Source organism: Melozone crissalis, unplaced genomic scaffold, assembly GCF_028551555.1.
Source record: "Melozone crissalis strain CALT ecotype California unplaced genomic scaffold, PUWL_Pcris_2 ptg000036l_1, whole genome shotgun sequence".
Lineage (NCBI taxonomy): Eukaryota > Metazoa > Chordata > Aves > Passeriformes > Passerellidae > Melozone > Melozone crissalis.
The window spans coordinates 20,281,289-20,295,263 of record NW_026535814.1 but is presented as its reverse complement, the minus strand read 5'-3'; the positions used below and the strand labels follow the sequence as shown (position 1 = coordinate 20,295,263).

Sequence of the window (13,975 nt, the reverse complement as noted above, 5' to 3'; positions counted from 1 at the left end):
AAGCTGACTCAGGATAATCATACCCTACATGGCCTGAATACCAGCTCTGTTTCAGAGCAACTGCCATGCATTTCAACGGTTTTTTTTCCTTTAATAAGGATTGCTGTTTTGTCTTTTTCTGTAGCTCAGAAGGGATTTCCTGGAGGCAGTAAGGGCCAGTGCTCCTGTCAATGAGCTCTTCCCAGGCACTCACATCTCTACAGCTACCAACAAGAAAATCTGTTCATAAATCATCGCTTCTGGAGCCCTGTCTCTCTCTCTAGGCTGCAAAGCAGCAGGACACATCCTTAGGAGGAAAAATGGAGGTGTTTGAGCCATGAGGACCTTCCTCCTGGCCCACCCTCTGCCAGAAGCTGGCTTTAAACAAGAACTTTGCAAGAACAGGGATCAAAGGGTTCAGGAGTGGGCTCAACCCACCAAGCCCAGCCAGTTCCTGGGTGGAGGATGATGCTTCTGCTGGGACCATGCCTGGATGTGCCAGGCCACAAGGCAGAACTGTCCCACTGCTCAGTCCCTCACTCCTCATGGGCAAAGGAGGCCCAGCAAAGCCTGGTGATACTGAGACAGGAGTCAGAAGCATCTTAGAAATGCTGTCCATTGCTCAGAGGTATTTGAAAGCTCCTAACCCACTAAAGCCCTTCCAGGGAAGTTCTGGATTTCTGTTTCCCACAGCAGGCACCACCAAAGAGACATCACCTTATATCATGGCTGTCTCTGCCAGCTCACAAATAATAGCCCAGCCTAATTCATTTTAGAAACCTTTATGGTAACTGATGGTTCTGGAGCAGACCAAGTTGCTTAAATGAGCCCAGTAATCAAGCTCATCAGGGATCAGCTACTCACTGAGAGGAATAACAATAATAGCAGCCTTTGCTGGCTGTGCTCTCCCTCCTCATGGCAGACTGGTGCCCAGCCCTTAGCAAGGAGCAGGAGGAGCAGAACAGCCCTTAGGAGGGCTGGAGGTGCTTGCTAGGGTCTGACTGCATCCCTGGGATCCTGCTGGGATGGAGTTCAGGCTCCCTGGATACCCAGGGCGTCCCATGAGTGGATTCTGGTGCATTTGGGTTTGCTGTTCTTGTGCAGCGTCATTGCACTTCCCCAGTATGTGTTTGAAGCAAAATACGGGTCAGGCTTTTGATCTCCCTGCATTCCCTCCCACCCAAGTTTGACCAGCACTGTGGGAAAAAAAATCCTCTCCTGTCAAGAGGTTTGGCCCCTTTTCAGACAAATGAGTGCTGCTGTGAAATTGGAGTTTGTCCCTGTGCAGTGCTGCAGTCCCAGCATTTCCAGCTGGCTCCAGTCAACCCTACTTGGTACAGAGTGGGGGGAAAGCTGGTTTTAGAGCATCAGTTTAACCCCTGCCATCCCCTGGGCAAGCTCACTGCCCTGGCACTTGCTTCCTTGGCCAGGTTGGACAGGGTTGAGAGCAACCTGTTCTAAGGGAAGGTATCCCTGCCCATGGCAGAGGGGGAGAACAGAATCTTTGAGGTCCCTTCCAGCCCAAACCATTCTGTGAGCCCATGGTGATTCTATGGTTCCAGGATTCTTCTATGATTCCAGCCCTGGGGAGCAGGGAGGCAGCTCCTGATCCACACACCTTCCCTCCCTGGGGCAAGGAGGAAAGATAAATTCTTACCTTGCGTGTGAAATGTGCTCACAAATGTGTCTGGGAGGAATCACAGGTGGCAACTGGCCAGAAACATGGGTTGAGGCACAGGAATTAATATCTTCAGGGTGACCAAACCACTGTGCAGGTGGGAGATGGATTTGCAGGTACCTGGGGTCATCAAGGCCCCCTGCCGTGCCTGGACAGGCTTATTCAGCACCAAAGCCCCAGGCAAAGCTGCCAGGAGCTGAAAAGGGCCAGGGAGAGTTTGCTGATACAGGGTCAGCACCCACACTGACTCCAGGAAGGCAGCCTTGGCAAAGCACGAAGGAACTCTGCTTTTTTCCACTCCAAGCAAGCCCCTCCTCAGTGCAAAGCTCAGCTCCGCCCTGGCTCTGGGGAGTCCCTCTGTTGCCACAACAGCTGCTACAGAAGTAATAAGGGAAGAGTGGAGTTTTTCCAGAGGCTGGATTTGCGTTAAGCTGCTAGAGCCAACAGTTTCTTGGACAAGTGGAGATCTAGGGAGGAGAAAAGCCAAAACTTTCCTAGTCCTGTGCCTTTTGCAGGGCTTAGTCAATCGTTTCCTGTGGAGACCAAGCTGCCCAAGGCTGGTATGTTGGGCAGATCCAAAGCTCCTGCTCCCACCACCAACCTCCTAATTGGTGGCATTTTAATGCACATTTCTTCATCCTAAAACAACAATGTAAATAAGAAACAAGAGCAAAGGGCAAGATTGGTAGCACTCAGTGTGAGTCTTCAAAACCTGGCTGTGCCATTGTATTTGTGTTCTCCATCATTTTGGAGCTCTGATGAAGTTCTGTGTTTAACAAATTTAGGCTTACTAAAGCACTTGGGTGCTGCCAGTGGAAACAAGCATTAACAAGGGGTACTTAGCAGTGTTTCATGCTGAAGGACCAGTTGCCTCTTGGTGCAAGACACAGAAAATTATTTGCAAATCTCTGAAATTGTTGCTAAGCATTTTTGGTAGCATCATATCCCTATGTGAACCCTAGGCTCATGAAGGGGCAATGACTGAGATGTGAAGTATCTTATGTTCTGTGTGTAGAAAATATCTTACAATCTTCCTTGCTCCTTCCTTATGTCTAGAGGCCAATTCTAAACTAGAAAAGAGCTTAAATTAAAAAAATTTTTAAAAATAGATTAAATAGATTTATTAATGGGATTGTACAGCTCTGAGGTGCAACCTGTGGGCCAGATGCAGGTGCAGATTTAGGCACCACAAAACACTGGATAATAATGGTTAGGGGCTCAGTTTCTCAACCCTGGGCAGCTGCAGTGAGAGCAGATGCTGGCAGTGAATAAAGATGTTGCATTTTGGTCTGTGCTGCTATGCTGTGATGGGCAGAGCCCCTCTCCCTCCCCAGGCAGGCTCTGTGCTCAGCAGGGCTGTTATCAGATTGTGGCAGCTCCTTTGCTGCTCCAGCTCCAAAACAAACCTGATTGCCATCTGCAGCACCTCTCTCAGCGGCGTCACCCCTCTGAAGGACATCAGCAGGATCTCAGTGAGAAACTGAGATTTTCCCCAGCTGGACCAGCAGGTCACTTTTAACCTGTTTTCTGTTTTCTGAGTTTCTAAAAGCCTCCTGTAACAAGAGGTTCGTGTGGTGTGAACACAGTTCATCCCTTATGCAGCTTTTGATGGATGCTGGGGGAGCCGGCAATTCCTTCAGCCACGGGAACCAAATCTCTGTGATCAGCAGCCACTTGTCTCCAAGGCTTATTTAAGTCTAATCACACAGTCAAAGCTGGGCACTGGCCTCAGCTTTTCAGGAGGAGCAGCTGAATCGAGTGGGCAGGAGCAGAGACTGGCACCATTTGTTGTGGGAGGAAATAAGAGCACGGGAGGATCTACAGAATGGATTTTGCAGGATGCAAAATTGGGTGTATGACCCATTGGATTCTCCAATGGGTAGCAAAAAGGACTGAAAATACCCCCAAATGTATAGGTTTGAAGGGTTTGGGGTTTTTCTTCCAGTCAATTTCCCCTTCCTAGTTTTTAAAGTGGAGACCCAGGCAGAAGGAAATCCTTCTCCACCAGGAGAAAGGATGGGAGAACCTGTTGATACCTCTGCAGGACTTGCTATAAATACCTGACAGGCACTGTGTGATGTGTTTAGAGGAGAAATCTCTCTTTAACAGGCAAGTTCCTGAAATTCTAGAAAGCCTTTTGGTACCTGATGACCAAACTGGTGCCACAGGGCACCACACACAGCGACGTGCCCGGTGTGGAGAGTCTCACCTCACCTCTGCCGTGGGGCCCAGCCACCAGCAGCCTCTGCAAACCAGATGGGCAGGGAATTTTTTACCCCAGCAGTGCTTCTCCTGCTCATCAAAGACACAAGCAGTGGAAGGAGAATTGGTTCCAACCCAAAGAAACCAGAAATGAGCAGCAAATAAAGACCAAGCGACCGCCCTGGCAGGTGTCTTCTGCGTGGCACAGGTTTATAGTTAGCAATGCGGTTTGTTTTATTAGTTATAAATAAAGTACAAAAAGTCCAACAAAAGTGAATCTAAGCATTTACACAATTTCTAATGTCTTTCCATTTCTTCAATGCACTATTGCTTTAATATTAATAATAAATATTTTTCTAGCTTTCTTCTATAAAATAGTCTATGTAGCAAAATGTTGCACAGCACAACAGAACAGCAGTAGGAATACAAAAATGTGGGTGATCCTTTCACCTGCCCGGGGTCATTAAAGGAGAGGGGGTTTTGTTTACTCGCTCCTTGTTTTGCTTATCCCTCTTACAGTGACTTTGTGGGGGAGGACGGCCAAGCTCCCAGTCCCCACACAGCTCAAAATCACAGCTCCAGGCTACAGGGGAGGAGTGTTACAGAGCAGCAAGGTAAAAAACACAGACAGGTTTAAAACCTGGGGTAAGGCAAAGTCAACAAAGCAGCGCAGCACCCTGAAGGGACAGAGAGAAAAGAATTAAGGTACTGTGATTTTGTGCCTTTCTAACCCAACTGAGAATTTCATCCAGAGCCTTTTTGTGGGGAGGATGGCTACTGGCTGAGCACATGCATCAAACCCCACTTCTGCCTGTACACAGCTAAATGTCTGCACTGACCGAGCATGGTTATGGCTTAAAGCTTAAAATGTTATCAGAGGTTCTCTAACCTTCTGGCAAAGCTGGAACTTGTGATACTCAGGGGACTTTGGGGAAAGGGCAATGCATTGCAAGAGTGGTGCAGCCATGGCAGGATGGGGATGCTTGGCCATGTCATTTTGGGGCTGACCCCCTTCTTGGGGGCAGGAGGGCTCGGGAGTGGGTCCCAACTCTACACTGGATTAAAAAGCTCCAAATTGAGGCTCCCTCCTGTACAGGAGGGATGAAGCCAACTGGTCCAGATCAGTGTTAAGTGCTTCTGCCCCATGCATGTGTCAGAGCTGGGTTACAGCCAGTGCCCATGGCAGGCACTGCAAGGAGATGGCAAACGGACCCCGTGTCCATCCCAACCACTCTCAGCTAGACATGGTATCACAGGACCACAGAATTGCCTGAGCTGGAAGGGACCCTAAAGCTCATCTCATTCCACCCCCTGCCATGGGCAGGGACAGCTTCCACTATCCCAGGTTGCTCCAAGTCCCATCCAACCTGGGCATGGATGCTTCCAGGTATGGGGCAGCCACAGCTGCTCTGGAAAATCTGTACCAGGGCCTTCCTAGCCTCTGAGTAAGGAAGCCAGCCCCTAAAAACTGCACTGAAACCCTCAGTTCTGTTGCCTCCAAGCTTAAGTTCACCCTACTGCCTCCTTCATCCCAGCTGGGTGCACACACAGAGGGTGAAAAGAGCCAAACCAAGCACTGATAGACGCCAAAAATTACAGAGCCACCAAACCTGGGCTTTTGACACAATCTTGCACTAAAGGCATGCATTGCCCCTTGCAGTGGGGGCCTGCTGGGTGTTAGTGCAGGGTCACACAAGCAGCAGCAGCAGCAGCAGCAGCAGCAGCATCACCAGAGGCAGCAGGGACAGGGCAGTACCAAGAAACAACCAAAACGTTTTGGTTTATGCAGAGCGTCGTTAACCGCCTTCAATGCGCAAGGACGCAAGTGAAAGGATCACCAGAGTTTGATTATGAGTGCAAATAATATTCATATATATGTGCTAAACACAGTCACTATATTGCAGTTTTCCACTATGTCACAGCATACAGAATCAAAGGTTTGCATTTTTATGGAATGTATCCAAGGTAACAGCACCACAGTAATACAGTTTGTAATCACACACCCTGATTTTTTTCTCTTTTTTTTTTTTCACTGTTTTTGACAAGATAAGCATTACCCCCCACATCCCCTGTTTAATTTTATTTTAAGTACCGATGCATGCAAAGCATTCCATTCTCAGAAACAATGCAAAAATGAGGTAATAGGAGTAATAAAAAAAATTAGTAGTAATTTCTAAATAAATAAATTATAATTGAAAATGCAAAAAAACAACTATAAAAATAATTAAATTAGAACCCACAATATCTACAAGTTAGTCATAAATTATGATTGTTAAATATAAGGCATTTAAACTCACAAAACCCTGTAAACTATTGATGTTTTGTTTCTAGATTTTTTGTTGTTGTTGTTGTTGTTGATGTTTGTTTTGTTTTGTTTTGTTTTTAAACTCGCAATCCTAACTCGCAACCTAGTTGTACAAATTATTTAAACGCAAAGGAACCTGACACACTGATACAACTCCAGACACTGTAAATTCGCACGCATCTTGGGATCAGTCACTCACACGAGACCATGGGAGTTTGGTGCTTTTCTTCATCAAAGGTTTGCTTGGTTTTTTTGTTTGTTTGGTTTGGTTTTTTTTTTTTTTTTCAGTTTGATCAATTTTTTTTATTCTTTTTTTTAAAAACTGTGCTTGTTTATTAGGCAAATAGTAACACTTTCTCATAGGCTTTAAAAGAAAACACAGGGTCCAGAAGTGTTCCTCATTCCCTCCCCACCCAGTGGGGGTGTCAATCCCCCTGTTGCTCTCCCTGCTTCTCCCCCACAGGTCACACCTGGGCAGACCAAACCTGCGCAGAGTATTTTACCACCAAAACCTTTCTTTGCTTGTCATGGTATTAGTATTATTAGTATTATTTGTAATGCTGCTTCAATGCTGGTGGAGCAAGACCCATAGGTATCCATGGGCCACTCCCCGACCCATGGACATCAGGGCTGGCACCACCACATTCCCCAAGAAGCCGTCACTTGTGCTGGGTGGCAAATGTGCCATCAAGTCATGGAATGGCTTGGGAGGGACCTCAAAGCTCATCTTGTTCCAAACACCCTACTGTGGGCAGGGACACCTCCACTAGGCCAGGTCACTCCAGACACCATTCTGTCTGGCCTTCAGCACTTCCAGGGTTTTCTGGACAACCTGTGCCAGGGCTTCCCCACCCTCACAGCCAAGAACTTCTGCCTTATACATCTTCCCTATATGTCACCATTTGTCTCCTTCCTCTCTCTCCCACCTGCTTTGGCACACAATGAGAGGCTCCTGCACCCTCACATGGGGCTTCCCTTCTTCTCTCTCCTCTCTCACTGGGGGAAAAAGTAAATCTCTGTGTGCCTCTGATGTTGGTGTTTTCCAGTTACAGCTCATGAGAATCTTGCAGTTTCTCAGATGAGAGTTTATGACTGAATCTACTTGGGAGAGCATTTCTCTCCAGTGAAACATATGCTCAGGGGAGACAGAAATCATTCCCACCACACCAGCATTTTCAATAGATTATGTTTCTAATTCCCCTGCTGCCTCTCTGCAGCTCCTTTCTCCCTTAGTATGAAAGAAAAAAAAAAAAAAAAAAAAAGAAACAAAAAGAAAACTACAGGTTTTGGTTATGAATGTCAGTTTTCCCGAGGGTTTTCCGCCCGATCCCTGCGGTTGGCGCACTGAGGTCTTTTTTTTTTTGTTTAGGGGGAGCATGGATTGCAACAGCTCACTCCTTTGGGTATTACCTCTTAATTCTGCTTTGAGTGTTAATGTGATTAAGTTTCATTTTAACAGCCACTGTTACTCTGTGTGGGTACGGCCTGAAACACGCACACCAGCCCGCGAGGGCGCGGGTGCGCGCGCTTTGGGGCGGGTCACGGCTCCCAAAAGTGGCAGCCCCACCTGCACCCTGCCTTCCCCTCCCACGACCAAGAGTTCATGGTCTCAGCAGTGTCTTGTGAGCATCGAGTTCTCTTCTGTCCCCTTATCAAGAGATGCTTTGGCAATGGGAGGAGAGTCAACGTTTTGCACCTCTTGGCGCCTTTGTCACGCCCCAAAGAACAGTGGAAGGCGCCGGCTCCTGTAACCATCACTTTGGAGCGGTGCTGGCAAAGCCAACACGCCACACAGCTCACAGAAGAAAGCATCACAGACAATTGCAATCATGTAGACAGAACTTCCTTGGATTTTGATATGACAAGCTACTTTGTTAAAATACAGAAAGCAAAGAAACAGCATCTACTCAAATACTCTGCCGCTACAGAAAGTGTCCAGCACCAGCAGACAAGCAGGAACGAAGCTTTTCCCTATTGCTTCGTTCATTTTATCCCCAATTTTTATTTTTATTAAGCTTCTCTAAATTTGCAACACACTGTAAATGCAAGGGAAAGAAGCACACGCGGCTGAGGCAAAGAGCACAAACCCTTCTGACTGTAAACAGGATTTTGCTTTTTCTTCTCTTTCTCCCACCCCAAGGATGGGGATGTTTGACCTCTTTATTCCCCCCTCTGCAATGTATTAATCAGGCACCAAAATAAGGAATCTATGAAAAAATATTTGGTGCAAATTAGGTAACAGCAACATGTCCACCACAAGATGAGTAGGGCATCAAACACAACATTTCTTAAGCTAACATGCTCCAGCTGCCATCCATAGAAATAGCTAAAGGACCCCTAACATGTTTCTACATATTTGAGAGGTATATATACAATCCCCATGAAAAGCAGGATTGACAGGCCGGACTAACCACAACTAGTTCCTTCATATTCAACATTAAAATCTTCTGCAGCACGGGGTCTCTGAGCTCCGGGAATGCCAGCTCCCTTTCACTGGGCCTGTATCCTGCGTATATGTGCAACATCTCCTACTGCTAGATATTGTATCACCTCCTCCTTCTCCTCACTACCGTGCCTGCAGACTTCCCCTCTCAATCAAATGGCTCAGAAGGCAAAAAATTTCGCTGCAAGGGTGTATGGCCATACGACCTGGTAAGGAAAATGGTGTGTCCAGCCAGTCTTTTCAGCTGTCCGAGCCGAGCTGTGTTTCAATGTCCACCCTGCAGATCGGGCACTTCTTGCTGGTGGCCAGCCACTGGTCCACGCACACTTGGTGAAAGAGATGCATGCAGGGCAACCGCCTGCAGAGAGAAAAACACCACTGTTAGGGTGGAGGAGGTCCAAGGGAGCAAAAAGAGCTGAAAAACAGCATCTGGGGCTGCTTGGAACATGGGAAACATTCCTGTGGTGACACCATTGCCACCAAGGTCCAGCAGCCTTTCCCAGCCATGCCAGTTCACACAGGGCTGGAGATAGTGTCCTCCTTGGCCTATTAGAAACCCCCACACCATCCTGAATTGAGTTGTTTCAGTTATTAATTGTGCTGGCTGCTAATTTTTAACCTTTCAGGAGCAAGGTTATACTCCAAAGCCTCTTGGCTCTTCATGGTTGTGTCACATTAGCAGTCAGGTGGGCCCACACTGTTCCTGCATGGGTGTCCCCAGGGAACCTGGTCACATTTCACCTACATCACTTCTGCCATCATCATGTGTCAACCCTGTGTTACAGGGAAACCTTGAACCACAAGAACCAACAGCAAAAGGATCAGGGCTTTTCTTGAGAATTTAAGGATGAGAAGAGGAGTAGTACTTCTCACCTGCAGTCCCTTCAGCCATGATAGTTCAGCCCCTTGCAATTTCTTGTCCCCATCCTCTGTCTCAAGCAGAGAGTGGACCCAGTGAGCAGCCTGGGATGTCTGTTAGAGACAACTGGAGTTCTGTTACCTGGGGATGGTTCTCTGTCACCACTGGGGCAAAGTAATCCTACTCATTCTACAATAAAGCAGCTGGACACAAGCCCAGCTCTCCTGGACTTCTCACCAACACTGCTTTTTATCATACTTTGGTCATCTGTCAGGCTCAGGTGTTGATGACCCCAAGCTGCAGATGGTTGTCAGAGATCAGTCTAACCTACCCTTCTGTGACACTTTGCCACCTGGCCAGCTGGCACAGCCTGGAAGCAGATGATCCAAACCCAGGGAAAACTATAAAAACCTGGTCCCGTGCTGCAGCGAGGCTCCTCCTGTCTATGGGCCATATCAATGTCCATCTGCAAAGCATTTGGGTTCCCAGACCCCACAACAGCCCAGGTGAGATTCCCAGGACAAGAACAGAGACATTAATCCAAATAAACACTACTCAGACGGCACTGAGAAGCAGAGGAGGGGATGGAAGGATCTCACCTGACGTCCTCTCCATCTTCAAGCATGGACAGACAGATTGTGCATTTCTCGTCGGTATCTGACTCCTCGCCATCGTCTTGCTCAGCTTTGCCTTCCTGTGGTCTTCTCTGCAGCAAGATTGTAAAGACATTTGGTTAGACCTTGCCCTTCTAATGCTCTCCCAAGCCTGGGCAGTTGCAGGAAGACAAATAATGAGATCTCCATCTATCAGCCAGATCCTCCAGCTTGGGGAAGCCAGCCCAGCCAAAACAGCCAGCGAGATGCGTGTGGCACCAACATGCTGCAGGCTGGCATGTCTCCTCCTGAGGCTGGTGGCAGTGCCCCAAGGAGCAGCCTGTCCTCTGCTGCCCTAATACAGCCCCCCACCACTTCCTTGCAGTGGGGATGGCCCCATGGTCTCCTTTGCTGGAGGCTTCTCCTTGGGGAGACCCCAAACCTCATGGTGCCACCACTGCCAGGAAGGGCAGCCACTGTGCCGCACGCCAGCTTGGCCACTGGCCCAGTCCCATGCTGCACCACAGGGCTGTGCTTATCCTGTCAGCTGCCCTTTTTTGTCTTCCCCCACACATCCATTGCTATCATATCCTTTTCCTGGGCTCACTGGAGATGTAATGAGAGACAAGTGCAGCAGGAGTTACCTCACTTCCAACCTGGGCAATGCGACATCCCTACCCTCCAGCCAGGAGTGACCGACACCAGGAACGACGACCCAGACAAGCATTCTTCCCAATTTCTACTGAGCACAACCCAAAAATGTGCCCATTTCCTCATGGGTGGGGAGGTCAGCTTCAACAGAGGAGACACCCTTGGTGAAGCCAGGGGAGAAGAAGGCTCCCTGGGACACAGAGCCCTCACGGGGCAGCGCCGCTGGCATGCAGAACGGGGCGGGTTTGCATGCACCAAGCCCCCTTGGTGGTGTGCACTTTCTTACCAGGTGCAGACAGGGGGGAAATTGCACCCGCTGGGTGGGAGAAGGTTGAGACCCTTTTGAAAATTTGGCCCGCAGCTTCCTAGCCTAGAAGTGAGAAACAGGCAGCTGAGCTACACCACCGCTCCCGCCCCCGGGAGCCCCGCGAGAAATTACAGCACCCCTGCTGCAGTGGGACTGTGACCCACCAAAGTCCTTCCTGCTGCCTGCTCGTGCCCACAGCCCCTGGCTGAGTGAGAGGGGCTGGCAGCCGTGCTGTGCTCTGGGGCACTCACCTTCTTGTACTTGTGGGGGAAGGTGAATCTCTCGATGGTGTTCTGGACGGCGCCCCGGCTCACGCTGCCCAGCCTGTCCTCCAGCTGCAGCAGCTCCTGCGGCACAGGAACATCAGGAAAGTGCCATCCCCACTGCTCCCACCACACAGCCATACCTGCTGGCAACTGAGGCTCCCTCCTGTCCTCTGCTCTGTGGGAATGGCCATCAACCCCAAATCAACCATGCTGTAATGATGGATCTGATCCCTGGCACTTGGGGTAATAACTAAGAGGTCGAGGCAAAGAGCTGCATATCCAATATTTCACAAATTAGGGTGGGATTTGAGCTTCATGTGACAGGCTGGGAAACAAAGCCCCATAGATCTGGAGCACTTTGTTCATAAATGAAAGGAGCCAGAGCCAACCCAAGCCAGACCCAGGCACCTTGGAGTAAATCATCTTTAACCAAACTCAAACCCATCACTTCCCAGCTATCACTAAAATTGATGAAAGGCTCAACGCAACTGCCACACCACAAAAAACTGTCTTACAGCTTTATAGCAGAGCTTGCATAAATTCACAGCCCTTTAAAAATGAATAATTCCAGTCCCCAGATACATACCTCATAGCTCTCCCGCACAGCGGATGTGTGCCTGCTTGGGTTCAGTCCCTGAAGAGCAAGCAGCTGAAGCTGAGGGTAAGGGTAATTTCTGATTTCATGAACAACCTGAAAAAAGTGAGGGAGAAAAATAAAGCCACCTGTATACTTGCCTACAGAAAACCCTTGTGTGCCCTGATGTAAATCTAATGCTTGAAAAATTCAAATTGAAAGAGCAGATTGACATTTTCACCAATTTAAGCCTTTTGATAACAAAAAAATGAGGTTTATCGAATACATTTCCTAGAAATGATACCTAAGAACATGCAACTCCTTCAAAATAAACTGTTATAATAGTTCCTATATCATCCATAGCATTGTAGTTCCAAACCCTCAACATGGATTAGATTACAATGAAATTTTATTTCATTTAAATGGGTGGATTTCTGTTCATTCAAGCTTTGATTGGGTGTTTTTTAAGGCTTGCTTTAGTACACAAGTGTCAGGGTCTGACCCAGCACAAGGGAAAAGCACCCTCATGGGATTTCTGGGGATGTTTTAAGGATTAGCAGTGCTTGGCTTGACTTAGCTCCAAATACAGCACCCTGCTAGGAGAAGGGGTAGAAAATTACGCCAGTCAGTCTGTCTTCACATCAGTCCCACCTCCACCTGTGCGAGAGGTCATGAAAACCTTTACAGGTGGCATCAGAGCTGACGAAGAGAGCAATGATTGATGAGGGATGGTCCTGGGGGCTGACACCAGGGAAGGCAGTCACCCACTGCCAGTCCTTCAGCACACAAAAAGTCCTGGGAGGTCACAGTTCCTTCCAGTGTTAATTATATTATTAATATTAACTGCTGAGTCTCTCACATCCTGCCCACGTTTTGCAGACCAGCTTCTGAACGTGGTGCTGCAAGCAATGGACCGAATCCTTCCAGAACAGCTGAAGCTTTTCTTTTCTTTCTCTAATCCAGTGCAGTGATGCAACATTATCCTTTCAGACACTCCCTCCCACGGCCGGAGATAAGTGGGATTTGCAGGAGACAGGTGATAGAAAGATAGCAGCCTTTATTTTGACTGCTTTCTGGCAGACAATGCATAAAACATTTCTCAGTAAGAGCGTTTCACTTACCACCTGGGTTGAGGATGTGCTTCTGGGGAAGTGGTGCACCCGAGGAGTGGCCAGGTAATGCTGATAGGGCTGGGGCACCGGCCGGACCTGGAACTGGGCGTGGGTCAGCCCCGCGTCCACGCTGAGGTCCCTGTGGGCACCAGGAGGGACACAGGGTTGTGAGTGCCTGGCTGTGCTCCAGGGGACTGCAGCAACCAGACCCCACTCTGGGAAACCTCCCTGCTGAGCTCTGGGCTGTTCCTCAGACTGCTATGGTACAGCTTGGCTTGGTTTGCCAGAGTTTCCTCCAGTTTGGGGAGTCATGGAGTGAGGGGTTGTTTCTCTGCCCTCCCTGGGGGCACCAGGAGGGACATGTGGCTCTGAGTGCCTGCTTGTGCTCCAGGGGACTGCAGCAACCAGATCCCACTCAGGGAAACCTTTATGCCGAGCTCTGGGCTGCTCCTCAGCCTGGCATGGCTTGGCTTGCAAGGGAGTTTCCTCCAGTTTGGGGAATCTCCCACCAGGCCACCATGAAGGAGTGAGGGGTTGTTCCTGTGCCAGGTAGCATTTGAGTTATTTGGGGTCAGAGTCGTGCAGATGCACCCTGCTAATTTCAGAGCAAGAGCATTTTGGTGGCTCAAAATGATACCCAGGTCTGCAACTCAACCTGTCAGACTAGGATCTTCCAGTGCTGCAAACTATTACAGTTTGCCTTGAATGTTTTGCAGAAATGCAGGTAATTACTCAAGGCGCTCAAAAATTGTGGCTTTAGAAGTTTCTGGTAGCTTTTAGAAGCTAGATGGGCACTGTCTGTGGGGTTTTTGGTGTGCCTTTGCTCTCCTTAGAGGTCCCCCAGCCCAGATCATGGCAGGACTTGAGGAGTCAAAGGACACTGTGCCTTGCCTGAATCCAGCCTCAGGGTAGGGAGGCTTTGAGGTGTGAGGGTGGGCAGGCCCTGGCCCAGGGTGCCCAGAGCAGCTGTGGCTGCCCCTGGATCCCTGGGAGTGCCCAAGGCCAG

General features: G+C 48.8%; 1 protein-coding gene across 1 annotated transcript in view; it reads right to left on the bottom strand.

Annotated features, from left to right (window-relative positions):
- Window positions 1-7,672: 7,672 nt before the first annotated feature.
- The window catches only part of ARK2C (arkadia (RNF111) C-terminal like ring finger ubiquitin ligase 2C), a 52,193-nt gene continuing 45,890 nt past the window's right edge, over window positions 7,673-13,975 (bottom strand). The window contains exons 4-8 of the mRNA XM_054283561.1: window positions 12,979-13,108; window positions 11,870-11,974; window positions 11,269-11,364; window positions 10,066-10,172; window positions 7,673-8,965 (exon numbers count right to left, since the gene is read on the bottom strand). Of these exons, the coding sequence (XP_054139536.1) occupies window positions 8,848-8,965; window positions 10,066-10,172; window positions 11,269-11,364; window positions 11,870-11,974; window positions 12,979-13,108 (556 nt within the window). The 3' untranslated portion in view covers window positions 7,673-8,847. The remainder of the gene's footprint in view (window positions 8,966-10,065; window positions 10,173-11,268; window positions 11,365-11,869; window positions 11,975-12,978; window positions 13,109-13,975) is intronic.